Here is a 20,439-nt window from a genome sequence, read left to right on the forward strand (position 1 = left end):
TGGGGCTGCTCTTTGCCCTGCTCTGTGGTGGGAAGGGAGAAGGGATGCGCAGGGCACTGGGATCCCCTGGAGCACCAGAATCCCCAGCTTTTGCCCCCTGGGCACAAGGCTCCTCATGCACCAGGATCCCTGACCAAACACTGGCATCCCCATGCACTTGGATCCCCCCATGCACCGCAATCCCCCCCATGCCCTGGCATCCGCCCATGCACTTGGATCCCCCATGCACCGGAATCCCCCCATGCCCTGGCATCCGCCCATGCACTTGGATCCCCCCGTGCACCGGGATCCCCCCATGCACTTGGATCCCCCATGCACCGGAATCCCCCCCATGCCCTGGCATCTGCCCATGCACCGCAATCTCCGCATGCACGGGGATCCCCCATTCTTGGAGATCCTCCCATGCACCGGGATCCCCCCATGCCCTGGGATCCCCCTTCGCACCGGGATCTCTTGTGCCCCGAGATCCCCCTTGCCCAGGGATTCCCCCCGGGATCCCCCAGGATCCCAACGCCTCAGGCTCCCCCGGGATCCCCCCGCCTTCCCCCGGGATCCCTGAGCTGCCCTCGGCCTACAACTCCCATCGCCCCCCGCGGGGGACGCGCCATGACGTCACGCAGCCCCCGCTCCCGGCGCTCACGTGAGGCGGCGCGTCCGGGGTGGGGGCGGAGCGGCAGTGGGGCAGGGCGCCTTTGATTGGCAGGCGCCGCTGCCTGTGGTCTGCCGGCGGGGAGCGGAAGGGGTGGGCGGATCCGGAAGCGGAACGGGTGAAAGGCGGAAGTGAAGGCCAGAGCCTGCGAGACTCACCTGAGGCGGGGGGCGAGCGGCGGTGCCGGCGCGGTGAGTGGGGCCGGTGTCCGGGGGCGCGGCGGCTGCCGCGGCGCGGGGCCCGCCCTGCCCTGCTCGGGGCCCGCCCGGCCACGCCGCCCCCGGGGTGGGCCGCTCCGGGGTGGGGCCGCCCGCGGCGGCGGGGCCCGGCTCGGGGCCGGGAGCGGCCGGCGCTGCTCGGGCACGGCGGCCGCTCCCGGGCAGCCCGGCGGGGGCCGGCGCTCGGGGCCGCGGCGGGGCCGCGGCGGGGCAGGGCCGGGGTTCCAGCGCGGCTACCGCCCTGCCCGGCCCGCCCCGGCCCCGCTCCGCTCCGCGGGCGCGCTGCCCCGGTCCGGCCGCTCGTGCGAGCTCCGCGCTCGGAGGCGAGGCGGCTCGGAGACTAACGCTCTCTGGTTTATCCGTGTAAGTCCGCCCTGGCAAGCCGCAAGGTAAGGGCGCCCGTGCGGGGATCCCGCTCAGCGGGAGCCGGGTAGGAGCAGCCCGGTCCTGCGGCAGCTTGGTCCCGAGTTAGTGTCGGCGCGAGGCAGGGGGGCGAGCCTCGGTGGCGCCCAGGAGACCGCCCTTGTGGACGTGGGGAGCGAAGTCAACGTGACGGCGGTGCTCTGCAGGCAGCAAAGGGAGCTCTGTGAGCTCGAAGGCTGTCAGCTTTGACAAGCTGATCTTGTAATCTGATGAGAATGTGAGACTGGCTTTGTGCAATCTCGGATCTGACACTCTTAATAATCTTCTTTATTGTTTTTTTCTTACAAGTAAGACTCGGACTCACTTCATAGCAAGTACAAGCACTTGCTGTCAGTATTCTGAGTGTCTGCATGAGTGCTGTTTCTCAATTGCTTTGCCTCTTTTGTAGTGCTGCATTTTAGAGATGACTACATGAAACTTAAATGGAATTTGGGGGAGGTGTGGCGCTTGTAAGGGTAGATGTGATATAATATTTTGTTTTAGTTAGTCAACTGCTGAAGTAGGCATAGAAACACTAGAAGAGTATGAAAGACTAGCTGGGCTCTCAAGTAGAGAACTGCTTAAATGAAGCATGTGACTCTAACTGCTGAAAACAGGTTCCAGTAGAACTGAGGCATCTCTGGATTCCTACTGATGAAACTTCACTTCACACATGACCCTTTGAGGACACAGGAGCAGTGATTATGTGGTGCTGCAGGCTCTTGCATGAGAGAGTTGGAAAGAAAAACATTTAGTAGCTTAACGGGAAGAAAACCCCAAATGCTCAGATGCGAGGCCATCTTCAGCTCTGCTGTGCGGCAGAAGAGTGAATGCTGCGACTATGCTGAGCATAGTCAGCATGTGATCCTGCATAGACTGGCATACAGTGCAGAAATAAGGGTGAGCTAATAGGCTTGTAATGCTAAAACCCATGAAGGTTGCTCGAGCCGTGTTCTTGACAATGCTCAAGGTGCTCCTAAAACTGACTGGGGGGTGGGAGCCATGACAACTTGGTTGCTGCTCTGTTAATTAACTTTGACTTTTCACTGTAAACTGTATAGCCTGTGAGCTCAAATACAGTGTGGACCTGGTCTCAGTTGACCTTTAACTTGTTGCTTCTGTACATGGCTGTTCACAGCTCTGACCTTGATTAGTTTCCAAACGCGTAAGGAAACTGGAGGGAAGAGAGTACACTAAGGTCCTATTTTAAGTTTATGTGGAACAACACACACTTTCTATTCTTAGCTTTTTGTGTGGTGGGTCTCCAAATATTTGAGCTGCCCTGCTTAGTGCAAACTAGGATTGATGTCATGCTATAAGTTAGGACTCCTGAGCCTACTCTAAAGGCAGGGCTGCAAAGCTTGGTTGAGACCAAAGAATAAAATCATACTTCTGATTCGTGTTGGGTTAATGTGCCCTGCTGTGAATGAACTCACTTAGAACATCCCATTTCTATTCACTGCTGCCTTGACTTTGAAGTTGGTTTTTTTGCTTGGGGGAGGGAGGGGGGCATGGCATGATGGTGGCTGAGCTTCAATTTAATGGGATGAGGTGGAGGAGCTGTGACTAAAAAGGCTGTAAACAGCTATGAGGCAGTATTGGTTTTAATGGCTCCTTGAAGTAAGGAGAGCAGGTAAAGCACTGTTCTGCACAGACTTGTAGGGTTAAGAAAAGTTATGCTTAGGCTCAATAACTCATTCTCAGTACTGAAATAATCTATCTCAAACTTCTCTTGAGTAAACTTGATATCTCAACAGTATGCCCAAATAGTTGAGTACTTTCCATGACAAAATCTGCCTTTAGAGGCAATCTTTCACCCTTAGCGTATACAGGTTAATTCAGACTACATTCATTTTAAGATAGAGCCTAAACAGCTTTAAAGGACCTGCACTGCCAGGCACTAATCTTTCCAGGTGGGGGAAGCAACATAAGCAAGCTAAAATGGGACTCCTGAAGAAGGATTTAAATTACTAGAGCTGTAAGGGAAAAGGTTAGCCTGATATATGGATATGAGCTTAGTAAAATCAAACATTTGTCTGGTTTCTCTGAGTAGAGTTGAGCTTAGATCACTTTGCTGTACTAGTGGAACAGATAATGGACTAGGCTCATGTCTGAAACGACTGTCTAGTAACAAATTCGTACTTTGTCTACTTGGCAAACTAAATCACTGTGAGAAGTGGGGAGGAAGTGGAATTGTCTCATCTTGGCAAAGCTGCCCTGCATCTGAAGAGGGACCAGTTCTAGACTTTCTGCAGGCCATGCTAGTCATATCAACTCTTGTGATCCTAACTTTCCAGACTGCTGCATGTTTAGGTGATAGGTAGTCGTGATAGCTCCCTAAAAAGGGAGGGGAAAGAATGCCAAGTACTTTCAGACACAGGAAACGAAATGGGAACGCTTCTAATGAAGTGGGTGTAGCCTGAAGTCTTTTGGTCAGCATACTTAAGAGAGGGTAGAATGTAGAAATAGCAGAGTCAGCTGTTTTATTCCCTCGGGGTATGAAGTTTGAAGTAGTCTTATGCAAGTTCTGTTAAGTGTTTGGAGTAAAGCTATGAAAACATTCCAAGTGCTAGCCAGAAAAAAAAAGCCTTCCTGGCAATGACAATACCAGGGAAGAATAAAGTTGCGTCTAAATCCTAAAAGGAACACTCTTTCTTCCTCTGAAGCACAGGAACAAACTCCTGGAATAGTTCTACATGAACAGATAAGAAAATGCTGTTTTTCATGTTTGCTTTTATTCAGTAGTGTTCCAAATAAGGAACTGCTAGAGGCAGTAGATCTTTGTGCAGTCTGGAAAAGATATTATGAAGGTCACTGACTCTTTTGCAGTGAAGATTATAGTTTTCAGCTTTGTGCTGCTAATGATCTTGTCGTCTTGTTCACAAAACAGTGGATGTCATCTAAAGGTGTATGTTCCTGGACTCCTGGTTTAAAAATAGGCTGTCTGTCAAGGGTGTGGTAAGCAGTGGACAATACCAAAACCAGGAGATATAAACCTTTCCTACAGGATTAAAAATTTGACTCTTCTGTTCAATTTTTGGTTGTTCCAGACTGTACTTATGAATAACTTCCTCAAACTAGCCGTACCTCAACTCCTGTGAAAGAGGACTAAGCTCTTGCATTGTCAAGAAAAACTAAAAGGAGGTAAGATCCCCAAGAGAAGTTAATGTGGGGACAGGGGCTGTTTTGATACCTGGAATAGGTAGCTTTGCTCCATACAGCTAGTAAGAAGCTTATCTAAAATGAGGATGATGTAAAACAGATTCTGCAGAAGTTAATACTGTGTTTTATACTTTAATACTTGGTAGAAAGTTGCCACCTCTCACTTTTGCTCCTTTCACAGCACGCTTTGCAAGTGTGTTGTCCCTCTAGCTCCCCTAAATAAAGCTTGACCAAAGCAATCCTGAAAGCTTGCATTTGTGGATCTTCCATCACCATGGCTGTGTGCGAGTTCACTAGCTATCGTGTACACAGAGCTGCTGGGTTAAGTGGCACTGGTTAGAATGTGTGTTCTAATATTATCCCTGTCACTTTCCTGATGTACAAGGAACAGGCAGAAGCACAATACCTCAGCCTGCTCTAATTGCATGTTTCTCGGTTCAGTCTATGGTGATCTAATAGGGCATTAACTGCAGTTTTGAAAGCAATTAGTCATGCTGTTCTGCAGAACTAATACCCCCCCTGGATTAGGCATGGAACTTCCTTGTAATGCTAGTGTGACCAAAATGATAGTAACTTTTGTTGCTGATGCTTACTCAACTGTTGAAATATAAAAACCCATAGCTGCAAGGTAGCCTCAGTAAGCGTAACATCTCACTTTATGAGACATTGTCAAGAACTTCTGGTGACTGCTTAAACCTAGGAAATCTTTTTGATGAAGGGGATGTGTATAGGGTTGAGCTGGCTAGAAGAAGGCTTCAGAGAATGCAGGTATGTCTATGAGCACTCCAGAGCCGTATTATACTTGTGCTATGGAAAGTGTCTGTGTGACAGTGCTGAGGATCAGTAATGGAAAGATTAAGGGTTGGTATTTTTCTGCTGTTGCACTAGGCTGGTGGAATAGCTTCCTGCATCTGGTTGGAGATATTAAAACTCGCATTTAAGTGTTTGAGATGGAATTCTCCAGTGAGTTTAAACTGAATTTGGGTTTGCTCACACTACTTTCCTTTGTCTCTTCAGTGTGTTTAATATATTCTGCACAGGGAACTGTTGATGTGTGTATGTGGCTCAGGGTTGTCTGAGGCTTGCAAAAAATCTGATCAAGATCTGAGATGCTGACTGATTGCTGTTAGCGGACAGAGGTTATGAAAGTGACTTGGATGAAGAATAAGGACAGCTCATCCTAGAAATCCTTATTATAAGAGGAAAATGAAAGGCTGGAGTGTGAGTCTCACTGACTACTTCAGTTTTAGGTGCACAGTCAGCTTGATAGTTTCCTTTGACCAAAATACTGTGCTTCTTGACTCAGTCATGCAGGCTGTGATACTTGCCTTCTCCTCTGAAGAGGGCTGAGTTGGATCAACTTTATAGGATCCATGGGAGATCTTGGCTTCATAGCCCTCACTTTAACTAGGCAAGTTAGCTCCCTAATAAAGTGGATGCCATCTAGCAAACTAGATTCAGTGTTGAAACTGGGCAGTAGCTTTCTGTATGTAACAATGGTCTGAATTTTGGACAGTCTTCTTGATGTACAGTACTGAGTGTTCAGGTCAGATGTTCAGTTTAACTACTTGTATTCAGTACTGAGCAGTATCCTTTCATAGGTCCTCATACATACTGCCCTAATTTCACTTATGGTAGTCTAATAGCAATTTCAGAAGTACTGCTGTGGTTATCTGGGCTTATTTAGGTCTGTGAATCTACATTTTTAAAGCTGTAGCATAGCTCCTCACAACTGTGCAGTGATTAGTTCCCAGTTTGGGGCTGTTGCTGATGTTCTGGGTTACAGCCCTACTGATCAAAAGAGCAAGTGTTCTCTGTTTGTGGAGGGAAGTGCATGTTGTCTAAAGAAAGATGAAGTATTAAAACTGATCAAACTCCCTCTGATTGAAGAACTCAGAGGTATATACTTACCTGTATGTTTCCTGGTTCCTCTCATCTGTAAGGGCTGGGTTTATTAGTACTTTCTGTGCTGTGCTGGCTCTACTGCAGTAAGACTTTTTTTGAAGTGTTTGCTTTTCATCCAAAAGTAGTAATGTGTTGGAGAATCAGGTTAAGTACTAAATGCTATGCTAATCTAGGCTACTGGAGTCTCTGTGTTGGTTCTAGTAGCTCCCAAACTTGCTGCTGGTCCTGCTTGTGGAAGTTGCTTGCGGATCTGGCTCTTAAAGCTGACTCCTCAGTTGTGGCTGGGAACAAGGTAGTGCAAGCTGCCTGCTAACAGTGTGGCTAGCTGCCCATTCGATGTTAGGTGAAGCAAAACCGCTCATAACTTCAGGGCTCGCTTTGCCAAGGAATTCATGTAACACTGTCAGCTATTTAACAAGATAAATATTTCACTGGGGCTTTTGTCTTGAGTATTTTGACTCTAAGCCAGCAAATCCCCAATGAAATGTGATTTCTTGCATAGCTGAGAGCAGAAGCAGTCTTCTTGGGTAACTAGATTCTTCAGAATTGAGTTTCTAAATGCTGCCAGCTTTCAGAGCAGTTTTCACTACTGAGTGAACACAGGGCAAAAATATCAGATTCAAGTCTATAATGACATCTTAAAACAGTAGCTTGCCTGTGGTAGGGGGTTCTGTGAAGCAATTGGTCTCATACAAATGTTAACATGGGAATCGGATAGCAATTGCCCTGTGGAGATCAGACTACTTGTACTGGGCCTGATGAGTTTAACTCCTACATGCTAATCTCTGAAGAATCCCAACAGCTTTGGAAAACTGCCTTGATTTTGTATAGACTGGGAATGCCGCAGTGCTTGCGTGCCCTTTCTCATTTGGGGTACTCAAATTCTTGAATTAAATGTTCATGGAAGTTTAGAAGCCTCTACGACAAATCTTGGCAGACAGGTGAGGCACTGAGCAGCCTAAATCGCAGGAATGATAGGCCTAGAACTCTAGGTTGTGGACAGCAACAGGTATTGAAACCTGTCCTTAATCTCAACATAAACAGGTACAAGACTGTTTCAAGAGTTCACGATTCCTATACTTTTGCTCTTGTATATGATGCTCAGCTCTTGCATGCGCTTCAGTAAGCAGGGAAGCTCACAGGGCAAGCAAATAAAACAGCACAAGCCTTTTAATTGATCTTGTGATGTTACAAGCTAGTAGGAAAACTAACACATTAATCTTGATTACATGATTACCCTATCTTACCCTTCCTTCTGTCATGGTCTTGACTTGCTTCTTGAATTAATAGTATTGACAAGCTGCAACTTCAGCTTATTTGATTTGTCTGTGCAGTATTGCTGTAGTTAGTCTGATCTGACCATCCAGTGGTTTGAGTGTCATTGCCAGTGTTTTGCATGAGAATCGGAAGGGGGTGGATGCTAAGCTGACTATTTGCTGGAAGAGCGGATGAACAATCTCTGAGTATTAGCAATGTATTCATTCAAGCATGAAGCCTTTGCTGTTACTCCAGCTGGTATTCGCTGACTGCTGTGGACAGATCCAGTCTTTGCTTAGTTTAGTTGGCTATTACTTCTGTGTTTAGCAGAATTGAGTTCTGTTTTAAATATCTGCATGGGATTGCTGCTGATGCAGAGTTTCCATGAACTGTAGTTCTGTTTCTGATAGCAATGTAGAAATCCTCAAAGATGTTGGCATTAGCAAAAAAGTGCTACATTTGATCATCCTGCAATGGGGAGCTCTTGCTGTCTACAGCTTTAGTAGTAGCCTCTCACTTCAATTACTTAAAATCTTCATGTGGGCATAAGCAGAAGTCCTAAACTGTTCAGGCTGACTGCAATACTCATTCTTAGCCTGAGACCTTCAGTGGGATGGCTGCAGTTAAGGTCACTTGAACTGTGTAAACTTCACCCAAACATCCTAATGATCTAGCAGCTTTTCAAGTGGGCATGAAGCCATGCAATCCTGCAGCCAAGCTTCAAACAGTCTTTAGATGATGACCAGGTTCTCCATAATTAAGTGGTTGCAGGCTCTAAATACTTGACTGTTTGCTCTGGTCAGTAGCTCTCCGTGACAAGTTGAACATACAGACATACTTGCTCAACTCTGAATTCATGTAGCACAACCAGATGGCAAAATGAACTGAGGTCTGAAATATAGGTCACATGAAGACTTGAGGGTGTCAACAGGCTGATTTCCTTGTTTTGCTCTGGGAATCCTCCCTATCATATTTCGGGAGGTCATAACTCAGTTGAGGCATGATTCATCTGGCGTTTAATGTGCAGCATGTTAGTCTGAAAGAACAGCACAGAGCTTGCATATTGCTGATAGACTGCCCTGATTAAATGAATACAAGGTTAAACAAGCAGAAGCTGTTACCTTGAGACCTTGGGTTGGAAGAGAAACTCTAAGAAGTGGAAGCTTTCCCAGGCTGGTACAGATGCAGAGCTTCTGATGTGCATCTTGGACCAAGCTATGCCTGGCCAGAACTACGAAATACTGCTTCCTCACTGTCTAGCAAAACAAGTTGCTAACTTGCTTCCTATCAAGCTTTCTCATTCTGTCAAACCAGCATTTGTCCTTTCTAGGAAGAGGAGGTGGGGTCCTGACATTGTTACTAGCCTTTGCAAGAGCTCAGCTCTGTACTACTTGGTACTGGCTCTTGTGTAGTGTTCTCCAGCAGCTCAGATCTCAGCTGCACTCGGTGCTTTGATAATTTCTCTTATGATGGGCTGGGCTTTCTAGCAGCTGTGGGTTAGAGCTTTCACCAGCTGTTAATGCTGCAGCAGGAATAGCTTCAGTGTTTCAGAGGTGCTATTGGCTAGCCTGGTTCATCGGGAGCTGTGTTCTTCTCTGTTCCTAATGAACTGCCATATGCTTAATGACCCCATCGGGTATGGTAATCCTTTTATAGCAGAGCGTAATAGTGCTTCTCAGACAAATGAGATAATAAAAAGCAACAGTTTACAAAAGCAAATGTATTAATGGTCTATCACAGCATCTTGTACAGATGGACTTAAAAGGTATTTGGAATAAGCCATGACTTCACTTTAGAGCTTAAGGCTTTTCTTAAGCTGTAGGTAGATCTGTCACTACATCTAGCTTTCTAGTCATTCAATGAACATTGGGTGACAAATTATCCAGTCCTGCCCTCTCTAGGCTCTATTATACAGTATTGCTGGTAACAGAGCGTGCTCAGTCATAGTTTTGATTTAGTCCCAGTTTAACTGTTCTCTGGTAAATATCTTTATTAAGGCAGGCCTAAGCCTTGTTCAGAGGACACACTGCCCCAGCTCAGATGTTAAGACCCAGTTTAACTTGCTTTAACCTTCCTATTCATAGGAATCTGGTGTGTGGCTGGGTGAATGCTGAATGAGATGGCTATATCCCAACTCTGACTTATAACAGGCTTAAAGTTTTGTCTTTCTCATCAGCTTTTTCAATGCTTCAGACCAGTGTTTCCTTCCAGGAAAGTATCCTTCTGGGCATGCTCAGAACTCAGTGCAAGAAGAAATCGGCTTTTGGGGGCTTTTTGCAGTCTTTGTCAAGAAGTTTCCTTTATGAGAGTTAAAGGAAAGTGGTCGTACAGAGCAGAAGTGATGAGTTGTGGCATTTTATCATTAACAGGAGGTAGGAGTTGTGATAAGGACAAGAAATATGCCTAAATCCCTGCAACTCTGAACTGAGAAAATATTCTTCAGCTGCATGTGGATAATTCATAGTAATTGAGTTAATTGATTAGGGAAGCACTGAGGCTTCATTTGTGGCTAAGCTATGGATGTAAAATGGCTTGTTTTACTCCTACTGTGGTGCTTTGTGCTTCTGCACAGCTCTAAAGACTTGCTGCTGTTGGGCTGCATGTTTTAGGAGTGCTGGGAAGTGGGATGGCAGTTTTGATTGCTGGTGATGCTTCCCGTTTGCTCTGTTCAGTGTACCTGGGTTTGAGACTTGCTCTTCATAGTGAAGAAGCAGGCCAGTAACCTGACAGCCAGGGATGACGTGCAATAAGTACAAATGAGGCAGCTTGAATAAGATGTAGGGCAGCATCTAATGCATGCTGCTTCTGGCATGAGCTAAAGCCCTCCAGACCTCCGTTTGGTGCAGTTTGGTTTGCAGCAGTAATGGAGAGTGGCTTCTTTCCAGTCTGTGAACATGCAGCAAATCTGTTAGAGAAAAGATCTTAATTTCCCTATGACATGCTTCTTGCACAGCAATTCAAATGTCATCTTAAGGACTGCTTTTAGATGCAAAGCTTAATGGCTTGGTTTAAGGACCTTTAAGCTAACAGACTGAATATAGAAACTCCCTTTGTCTGAATGTCTTGTGGAGAACTGTCACAGTACTGCATTTCATAAATGGCTTCTATAGGGTACTTAAGGCCTCATGAGCATCTCTGTGTTGCATTGATAATCTGAAGTTATCTGGTGAATCTAGAAGAGGAACAAGTTGAAGTCACGAAGATCAACTTCTATAGCCTCCATGGCCTGAGTAATTGCTCTTTTATTAAAGGTCTAATGACACTGGCTGGTGTGTTAGCTGTTTTTACTTGACTTGCCCTAATGAGGTGTCTACAATATTTGCATGTAGTGGAAGTGCTAGAGGGCCCTGGGTGGGGAGAAAAGCTTGTACTATTAATATCCCTCCTTTGAGGACAGTTGGACAATTTAAGATGTTACTGAAGGAGCTGCTGACCAGCCCAAACCTGTTAATGCTATGGTGCTTGCAACTGATGGCAAGAACTTCTCACAGCGGGAAGGAATTGCCACCTACCTGCACCAATGATCGTATCAGATCAAAACAACTGACTTGTGCTGGTCCATGAGCATGTTGCTAACTGCGACCTCCTTTTCCAGTTGGAACCTGCCTTCAGGTGAATCTGAGTTCGGAGTCTGCAGCATCCTTACGCTCTTGGCACTCCTGCGCTTCGCCCACAATGGCAGGTCGAGGTGGAGCTGCTCGACCGAATGGACCAGCTGCTGGAAACAAAATCTGCCAGTTTAAACTTGTTCTGTTGGGTGAGTCAGCGGTGGGGAAGTCCAGCCTTGTTCTGCGCTTTGTGAAGGGACAGTTCCATGAGTACCAGGAGAGCACAATTGGAGGTGAGTGTCAAGTCCAAATGCCTAAGTGTGAAAGGTGCTGGCCTCAGTAATGCGGTCCAGGGGTATCGGAGGTTATTAATGACTCTTTCAGTCTGGTCTGAAATTCTAGCTACAAATAGTCAAACAGCTAGTGCTTTAATTCTTTGTTTATAATTTGCTTGTTAGTGTGAAAATCGGTGCACTAGAGGATAGTGCTATGGCAACCATAAGTGCTCTGCCTCTAAGGCTCCTTCACTTCCAGTCCTTGAATTTCTGCTTCCAATTAGAACCGAGGCCTTCAACTCAGTTTATATCCCTTAATTGTGCTTTCAGATCAGGACCTGAGATTTCAGGGTTGTTTTTAGCCTGATACTGTAAACTACTTCCACAGTTCTTTCAGGTCCTGTATTTCTTAACTTTAAATCTTTAGCACAGTGTTCTTACCAATCAAAGGTCTGTCAGCACCCTCATCTCCTGACAGTAAGAAGTGAGTGCTGAGAAAAAGCTTGTTTTACCCCTATAGTAACCCATGTAGGAATTAAATATAGCTGTAAGTATAGCTCATGGGCAAGCAGGGTTCAGTGCTCTTTTGCAGAGGATCATGTGGACACTCTGCTGTCCTACTTCATTCTGTATCTAGGGCTGGTTGCGCTCATTCTAGTTGGAACCCATGGTATTATATACTTACAGGAACAAGAAAATAACCAGTTACTAAATCAGTGTAATGTAACTAGACTGACTTCAGTGCTCTGAGATAGTCCTCAAAGCTAGTCCTGGAGATGTTGCACCTGCACTGTATAATCTTTGAAGGGTAGTTATTGGGGAGGGAGATGGCTCCATAGCAACACCACTGCCTAAATGGTTCTCTGTACTGGGCTGCCAGAGCCGTCCTGGTGGTGGTTTGGTGCTTGGTGACTATGTGGATCCTGTGTGCAAGTAGCTTGACGCAGCAGAGCTGTAACTTCCACAGCAACTGGCACTGCCCTGGCCTCTGTCTGAGCTTTCTGCTGGCTCCTAAAGCAAAAGCAGAACTACTCCAAGCTGCTGGCTCTGCCTGCAGGGGCTCTCCAGCCAGAGGTAAGGCAAACGCACACCTTCTCTTTCAGCTGCTTTCCTAACGCAGACAGTCTGTCTGGATGACACAACAGTGAAGTTTGAAATATGGGATACAGCAGGACAAGAGCGGTATCACAGCCTGGCACCAATGTATTACAGAGGTGCCCAGGCAGCCATTGTTGTCTACGACATCACTAACACAGTGAGTACTGCACAGGGCTGTGAGCGGTTGTTGGGAAGGAGGCGTTTGCCCACGTAGCTGACACTTCTGAATTCTCTGGGAGAGTGTCTGGGTTTGGTGTCCCTGCAGATGCCAGCAGATCTTGCCACCTGCAGGTACTGAGTTTCTTGAAGACTGCTAATGGCCTCTTCCTCAGCTCTGACCAAGGCTGTCTAAGCTGATAAAGGATCCTGCTGCAAAGTGCTGTAGAGGCAAAACACTTCTTCCAGGAAAGACTTGTTCTAATCATATCTTCGCTGTGGATTAACAAAAGGCTGCCCTTCCTGACTGCTACCTCCTGTTTGTTTCCAGGACACATTTGTACGAGCCAAGAACTGGGTGAAAGAGTTGCAGAGGCAGGCTAGCCCCAATATTGTAATTGCACTAGCAGGCAACAAGGCAGATCTTGCTACCAAGAGAGCTGTGGACTTTCAGGTAAGCTGGAACCCAGATCAATTGCTGCCTGAATAAGTCAGGAAAGCAGGTTTTTTGCTGAAGCGGGAGAGATGATAGCTATGTTAGAAATACTTTGAGGAAAAGTGTGGTGGTCAAGATTCATGCTAGACTGAGGACCCCAGAAGGAGACTCAAAGGAAATTGTAGCCTGCCTCTCCTTTTGCAGCCCCTGTAGCTGCTCTTGATAACAATTCTTTACATGATGTATGTGGAGGAAAAGGCCCTTAGAGCACAAGCTTCCTTTTTCAGCCTCTGCTGCTGTCTTACTTGTATAGTCTACCTCCAGTAAGGTATGAAATGGCATCCTTTAGATACAAGATATCTGAAGATTCCCAGCTTGGTCTCTAGTTTTTACAGCTCTTACCTTAAGTTGCTTAAGGCAGACACTTAAGGAGACGCTCTTATCTCAGACCTCTGCACAGAACTGTTTGTGGTGGATTCATAGTGTGTATTACACTCCTAGCTAACCAAAGTACAAGGTGTTATGCTTGAGAAATACCCTGTGTCTACATTTGGGTCAAGTGGCTTACAAACAGTCAGTGCTGTTATACCCCGGCTTGCACGGCTGGTGTCCCAGCCTCCAGTGTTCAGTGGTGCTTATCTTCCAGCTGTCAGGGCTGAGCAGAGTTCAGGGAATTGGGGTGGGAATCTGGCCTGCGGTGGGGCAGACAGTTTCTTTACTGTTTTGTCTGCCAATAAGTGAAGCTTGTGAAGCCTGCTTGGCCCTCCTGCTAGCAGAATGCTGTTACCACTCTGATTGTTTCTAGGATGCACAAACATATGCAGATGACAACAGCTTGCTGTTCATGGAGACATCAGCAAAGACAGCAATGAATGTGAATGAAATCTTCATGGCAATAGGTAACAGCTTGTGTGAAGAAGAATGTCTGGAGTAACTCTGAGCAGCAGCAGTGCATCCCACTGAAAACCATGGGAATTGCCATATCAGCCAGGTTCTAGAGGCTCTTCCTGGAGCAGATGACCAAATTGCTATCCTGTTGTGAACAGTCAGTCACCCAGACAGTCGCTGACTGCCTGGGGCTTTTGCCCTGCGAACCCATTCCCTCTCTTCCCTTATCTGGGATGAGTAAGGAAGGAGCAGAATTCATGACAGCCAAAGCTGGAGTATGTTTCTTTACTATACTTGTGCTGCTAGCAGCACCTGATCCCAAACCCCTTAAGAGATGAGGGCTTGGACCAAAGCAGGGCTGAGCCCAGCTTGATCTGGAAGCAATAGGGAGGAGGTTGACCTTTTTAGAGAAGCCTACTAATGTGTTGTTTCTTTCTAGCCAAGAAACTGCCAAAAAATGAACCCCAGAACGCTCCTGGTGGTCCAGGTAGAAATCGGGTTGTTGACCTTCAAGAAAGCAGTCAGCCTAGTAGGAGCCAGTGCTGCAGCAATTGAGCAACTGTTCCCACCTGACCGAAGCCCTTTCGAATGACGTGACTGGAATCCACTCTAACCAATCGCACTTACAGTAGAGCAGCTGCTGCCAGTGGCTGCTGTGATTTCTCCATCCCTTTCTGATCATAGGCTGGAGGGAGCTCTTCCACCTGCACCTTTCTGTACAAATACTAATTCAATTCTAAGTCTTAAGTCACTTTTTTAATATATGAACTTCTGCTCTTCCCTCTTCCTGGTGGTGGTGGATGCATGACCTGGTGTCTGCCTAGCCAACTCATCCCTTCCTGTGGGTGAGGGCCAGCAGCACGCAGGTCCCACAGTACTGTAGTTCACTATTGGAAACAAAGGGATATCGAGACTAGACAGAACCTTGTTTAAAATCATCCACATGTAAAAGCTAAGGCTAATACCAGTACAATATGCCTAGGAAAACCACTAAACTGTAGCATTATAGTGACAAACTCCTGGCTTTTTAGCCACTTATTGACCAAATCAATTATGAGTATTTTGGGGTGGGGCAGAGGGAAGCAAAACTGGTTTCTTCTGTATTTTGTATTGTATGTTTCTTCATGTAACCAATCAGTATCTTGTCAATATAGTACATACAACTAGCTGCCTATTGTCTTTATTTGTGTTGGACTCTAGCATGCCAACTTTTTTCCATCTCCAGTTCTGTCATAATGCACTAATCCTGTTGCAACTTTTGCAAAGATCTTGTATAGAAAATTGTCCTTTTTTGATGGTTGTGATGCCACTAATGTTGTTAACCCTACTCTAGTGCAAATACACATGGTTTACTGATGTACAGAGGTGGGGTGGGGGAACCTTGAATAACTTGTCTGTGGAAACAATATGTATTACAAAAGCCTGTAATTCCACGAAGTATGAAGGGAGGTATTAAAATGATTTCTGTTGCCAGACTCTAACTGATGTTGGCTGCTGCCTAGTGCCTAATGCAATGTCTTATGCATACTGGTATTTAAGAGGAACTGTCAACCTAGTCTTCATCACAAACTTCAGTTTTGTGTGATTAAAATTTTTTATAAATCTACCATGATCAGCAATGTTCATGTTTCTTAAAATGAGTTGACCCCACAATGGGACTGGATCAGAACCTAACACATGCTGGAGGATAATATGGGCTAGTTGTCTTGTGGTATGTGCAATACCCAGCTCTTCTGTAGCTTTCCTAGAGCACAGCTCTGTGCAAGAGACACTTGGCCTTCCTTCCCCAGGCAGCGAGAAACATGGGCATGTGGCTTTCCCACTCAGCGTCTGGAGTGTCTGGGCTGCGCCAACTGCTCCTGCAGCAACCATTTTGCTAGGAGGTAAGAGGAGTGTGCTCAGCTCCTGCAGAGTGGTATTGGCAGCTACAGGAGGTTCAATATGTTTGTGGTCCTCTGGGCAGCAGCATATAAGGAAGTCCAAGGTGAAGGGGTGGGAACTGTTCATAGCCTAGTACTGTTAGGGAAACTGTCCCTAGCTAAAGTGGGGAAGAGGCAGAGGAGGGAGGGCGGTATGCAGAGGGACTCAGCTTGACAGCTGCACAATAATGTGCTCAAATATTAATGTCCCTGGAGAATGATTGCCTTGAAAGGCATTTCTATCCTGTTACTGCTGCATGAACTTCAAGATCTCTAGACCCATGGGTGACTGGAGTCAATGTGGAAAATGAAGCAACCACTTACAGCTCTACTAATACCAAATGCACTGCTTGGCCAGCTGGGCAGGTGCCATATGTGCTTGGAGAAGCATGAGGACTTCTATGCCCTGGTACTTGAACCTGCTATCTCTCCTTGGGTGCGTGCTTGCTGCTGTCAACTCTGTGTTCGCACAGCAGAAGCTCTGCTAGAGGCACGGCTGCAGTCAACCATATGACCATCTCTGGGTTGGACTTGCCCTTGGTTTGCGGTGTTGGAGGCTGTGAAAGCTCGGCTGGGTAGCTGCAAATAAAATCTTTGTGAAATGCCATGACTTGTGAGCTTTATCCTGTGTCTGAGGTGTTGGTGCCTTTTGCCTCATGCTGGCCTTGCTTAAAATCTCCTTGTTTGCCAGACTGCAGCCCCTTTCCTGTGGACTTGAGAAGGGTCTCGAGCAAAGCTGTGGCCTGTGTCCCTGTTGTGTGGCAGGGGCACAGGCTGTCTGCAGCGTATGGGCTCCAGCAACCTTGAATGGGCTTCATCTCCCCTGGCGCCTTGGGTGCAGCTTGTTTCCGTCCCCTGCAGCAGAGCCTGGCTGGTCATCTGCTAGAGGAGTTCTGTACATCCATGGAGCGTCTGAGATGCAGCTGAGTGAGAGCAGGACCTGTTTGGGAAGGGCTGCTGCAATCCCCACTTGGAAAAATCATGTCAAGACTAAACAAGGTGCTGTTGCCATCTGCTGGCTTGTAATTGCATTCCTATTTGACAGCTTAATTCCTGGCTCCTTGGATAACTCTGGGTCTCCATCTCTGTGAAGGAGTCTGTGATGCCATGAGGGGTGTCTGGATGTGCTGTCAAGCTGCAGTGGACTCTGTATCAGGGGCTGGTTGAGTGCTGCTGTTGCTTGTTGCTGCTGCGCAGCGGTGCTCTGCAGAGCCTCCTCGCTGCCCAGGCCTCGTGGACGGGCTCTCTGAGCTTGGAGCAGCTTTGGTATGAACAGATGGGCCTGCCCTGCATAGCTGCTGCTTGCCTGGGCCTGACCTCTGGGTGTTTGCGGCGGTTAACAGCACTGCCAGGTGACAGACGTCAGCCTCATAAGATGGGTGGTGCCTTGTTCCAGTGGGATCTTGGCTGGCTGTAGCAGCTTCCTTCCAAGCTGCTTGTGGAGAAGCACAGCTGTAAAGGGGACAACCTATAGCCCAACCAGGGCCCCCAGCATGGCGCTCTTCCCAGTCGCTGGCATCTGCCAGGGCACAAGGGGCTGAATCTGTAAGGAGCTCACCGTGGAGCTGGTGCGGATGCCGGTAGCAGCATGGGGGAGGAAAGGCTGCTGCAGGGCTGGCAGTCTGCCTGCCCCATGGCAGAGATGCCTCTGCTCTGGCACAGGTAAGCGGTGGCTGCCCCTTTCCACTCTGGGAGCATCCTATCTTTAACCCCACCCCGCATTTCCTCAGCACCGGAGCAGCACTGTGCTCACATCCCTTCCCCGCTCTGGGTCTGCCTCTTGGCCCCATTTTACCCTGCCCTGAGGCACCCAGAGCCCAGAGAGGTTCTTCCCTTTCTCTGGGCACCTGGGTCCTGCCCCCAGCCCCCCATCAATCACACCCAGGAGAGCACAAGCAGGTTCTAGTCAAAAGCATTTTTATTGGATACAAAACCAAGCACGTTCCAGTATAGTGAAAAAAACAAAGGCAATGCTGACGGTGCTTGTCTGGGCTAAAACCCAAGACTTGCTGCCATCTCTTCTGGTCCTGGCATGGGGCATTGGTTCCCTTCCCATTACTCCTTGGCTCCTCCGGTGGCTCCGTCCTGCATGGCTGGTCCAGGCTGCAGTGCTGCACGGCTGACCTCGATGGGCACGTTCCTCTCCGGGGCGGCCGGCAGGGCCCGTCTGGGGGCCTCGATGTGCAGCTGCCCGTCGCTGGACAGGGAGCAGCTCAGCGCCTCGGCATCCACCTCCTCGGGCACGTCCCACTCCCGCTTCAGCACCTCGTACTTGTAGGAGAAGGAGCCCTTCTCGTCAGTGGTCTGCGTCTCCTTCTGCCCCACCAGCATCACCTTCCTGCCCACCAACTTCACCGACAGCTGCTTGGGGGCGAAGTCCTTGACGTCCTGGCACACGGAGAAGCCATCACCGGAGGCCAGGGTCATGGTTGTGCTGGAGCCCTCGGCACAGTCCCCAGCAAAGTTTCCTTGGCTGCTGAGCTGCCCGAAGTTGTTCATGTATTCCCGAGCCTTCTCCATCTCCTGCTGCAGTTCGGTGAAGATTGCTTCTGGATTTGGCCAGAGGGTCCTCATCGTGCCCAGACGGGTGGCCAGGGAGCTGGAGGCGAACGGCATAAAATGCATTGGGCAAAGCATCTCTGCTTCTTCGGTATCTGCTGCTGGCTCTGAGGCTGTGTCCTCTCCAGTGAGCTGGGAGCTTTCTGCCTACCTGCCGAGAGCCTGCAGTTTTTATACCCTTTCCTGTGGAGGTGTGGCCTCGTCCTGCACACCCACGTCATCCCGGAGAGAAGAGAAGAGCTCATTCCAGCTTCTTCCAGCTCGTTCTTCTTACTCATCTCCTAGGAGAGGCACCTCTTACATTGTGTCCAACATACCTTCACCCTTAGTCTTGCAGCTCTGCTCTCCTGGCTTATAATTAGCAGCATCACCTCAGCCTCCAAATGGGACGCCTGAGCCACCCTTGCCAAAAATCTGCGTCCTTTCCCAGGCAGAGAGCGGGGCTGGGCTCTTCCCACCTCGGCCTTGCGCCTTCCCCTCTCCCCCTCTGCGCCCCATTCCCCCTCCTCTGCCCCCGGGTGGGCTGGGGACCCCCGCACCCCGCATTACAGGGGGCGGCCGCGGTGCGCCGCAGCCCACCCTCCGCACCACCGGGGTCTGCCCACGCGCGGCCGTGCCAGACACGGGGGAAGCCCCGCGAGACCCTCCCCACGCAGGTGCCCAGACGCCGTGTTTAGGGGCGGGTAAACGCTGGCAGGCGTCCCAAGAGGCAGCGTGCGTGGGTGCCGCAGCTGCAGAAAAGCCCAGAAAGTGCTAGACGCTTCTGGCACTCGGTGGCTTATTAACACGTTGCTTTAGGGGTGGCTCCCCTTCTGCGCTCGCTGAAGCAACGCGCCCGGCGGCGCTGGTGCGGTGGCCAAGGGCCGTGCCCGGGTCCCCTCCCCTGCCCCAGTTCCCCCGCACGCTGCTGCATCACGGTGGCGCTGCAGAAACCCGAGCTGTGACTTCAGCTCCCTATTTGCAGCGGGTGACTCGTCCCCAGAAGCCGGCGCTGCTATTTCGGCCGGCGGGATAATCAGCCTCTCAAAAATAGAGCGTTCTGGAAGCGGCACGCCCCCGGGGGAAAGGGGTTTAAAAGGTGCCGCTCGCCGGCCGCAGCCCAGCACGGCTCGCAGACCCGCGCAGAGCCAGCAGTGGAGATGCTGTGCCGCCTGCACTTCATGCCGCCCGCCTCCGGCGCGCTCTTCCCGTGGCTGGGCCCCGTGCGCACCCTGTGGCCGCACCCCGGCACCCTCTTCGCCGAGCTGGAGCGGGAGCTGCGGCAGGAGATGGAGCGGGCGCGGGAGTTCATGAGCAGCTTCGAGCAGCTCCTCAGCAGCAGCGGCAGCAGCAGCGCTGGCCGCCTCAGCATCGCCGCGGACCGCGCACCGGCCTCCAGCTCCGGCGACGGCTTCTCCGTGTGCCAGGACGTCAAGGACTTCGCCCCCGAGCAGCTGTCGGTGAAGGTGGTGGGCAGGAAGGTGGTGCTGGTGGGGCAGAAGGAGACGCAGAGCGCCGACGAGAAGGGCTCCTTCTCCTACAAGTACGAGGTGCTGAAGCGGGAGTGGGACGTGCCCGAGGAGGTGGACGCCGAGGCGCTGAGCTGCTCCCTGTCCGGCGACGGGCAGCTGCGCATCGAGGCCCCCAGACGGGCCCTGCCAGCCGCCCCGGAGAGGAACGTGCCCATCCAGCTGGGGCCGGCGGTGGCGCAGGTGGCGGCCGACGACGGGGCTGAGCGGGCCAAGGCGTGAGGGGGAGCCGCGCGCGGGGCCAGGCTGCGCCTGGCTGCCAACACTTGCAGCTTCTTTTTGATATGAAATAAACCCTTCCCCACTTTTGCGCCTCCGCTCTCCTCCTGCTTTTGCTGTGGTACCGGGGGGGGGGGGGGGGCTCGGGGCAGAGCTGGGGGACGCGGCGGGAGGCGCCAGGCCGGGACTGCCCGGGGGGGGGGGGGGGCGGAACGCGACACTCCCCGGCTCTTCTGGCAC

At 49.6% G+C, this 20,439-nt stretch overlaps 3 protein-coding genes across 5 annotated transcripts; 2 read left to right on the top strand and 1 right to left on the bottom strand.

Annotated features, from left to right (window-relative positions):
• The first annotated feature begins 765 nt into the window (after positions 1–765).
• RAB5C (RAB5C, member RAS oncogene family) lies at positions 766–15,600 on the top strand. Of its 3 annotated transcripts, none has more exons than XM_067311989.1 (6): positions 766–840; positions 11,189–11,434; positions 12,520–12,671; positions 13,002–13,124; positions 13,912–14,005; positions 14,434–15,600. In XM_067311989.1, the coding sequence occupies exons 2-6, from the start codon at positions 11,269–11,271 to the stop codon at positions 14,547–14,549; spliced, it is 651 nt and encodes a 216-aa protein (XP_067168090.1). In that variant the 5' UTR covers positions 766–840; positions 11,189–11,268; the 3' UTR covers positions 14,550–15,600. The 3 variants fall into 3 exon arrangements, with proteins under 3 accessions (XP_067168090.1, XP_067168091.1, XP_067168092.1); XM_067311990.1 differs by lacking the exon at positions 766–840 and adding an exon at positions 1,179–1,256; XM_067311991.1 differs by lacking the exon at positions 766–840 and adding an exon at positions 4,341–4,413.
• Positions 15,601–17,813: 2,213 nt separating this feature from the next.
• LOC106487623 (heat shock protein beta-11-like) lies at positions 17,814–18,628 on the bottom strand. Its single transcript, XM_013946399.2, has one exon. It carries the CDS (start codon positions 18,548–18,550, stop codon positions 17,969–17,971), a length of 582 nt encoding a protein of 193 aa, XP_013801853.2. The 5' UTR covers positions 18,551–18,628; the 3' UTR covers positions 17,814–17,968.
• Positions 18,629–19,375: 747 nt separating this feature from the next.
• LOC136994385 (heat shock protein beta-11-like) lies at positions 19,376–20,289 on the top strand. The gene has a single exon (XM_067312032.1). The coding sequence runs from the start codon at positions 19,612–19,614 to the stop codon at positions 20,200–20,202; it is 591 nt and encodes a 196-aa protein (XP_067168133.1). The 5' UTR covers positions 19,376–19,611; the 3' UTR covers positions 20,203–20,289.
• The last annotated feature ends 150 nt before the right edge of the window (positions 20,290–20,439 follow it).

Source organism: Apteryx mantelli, chromosome 28 (genome assembly GCF_036417845.1).
Source record: "Apteryx mantelli isolate bAptMan1 chromosome 28, bAptMan1.hap1, whole genome shotgun sequence".
In the NCBI taxonomy this organism is placed as follows: Eukaryota; Metazoa; Chordata; class Aves; order Apterygiformes; family Apterygidae; genus Apteryx; species Apteryx mantelli.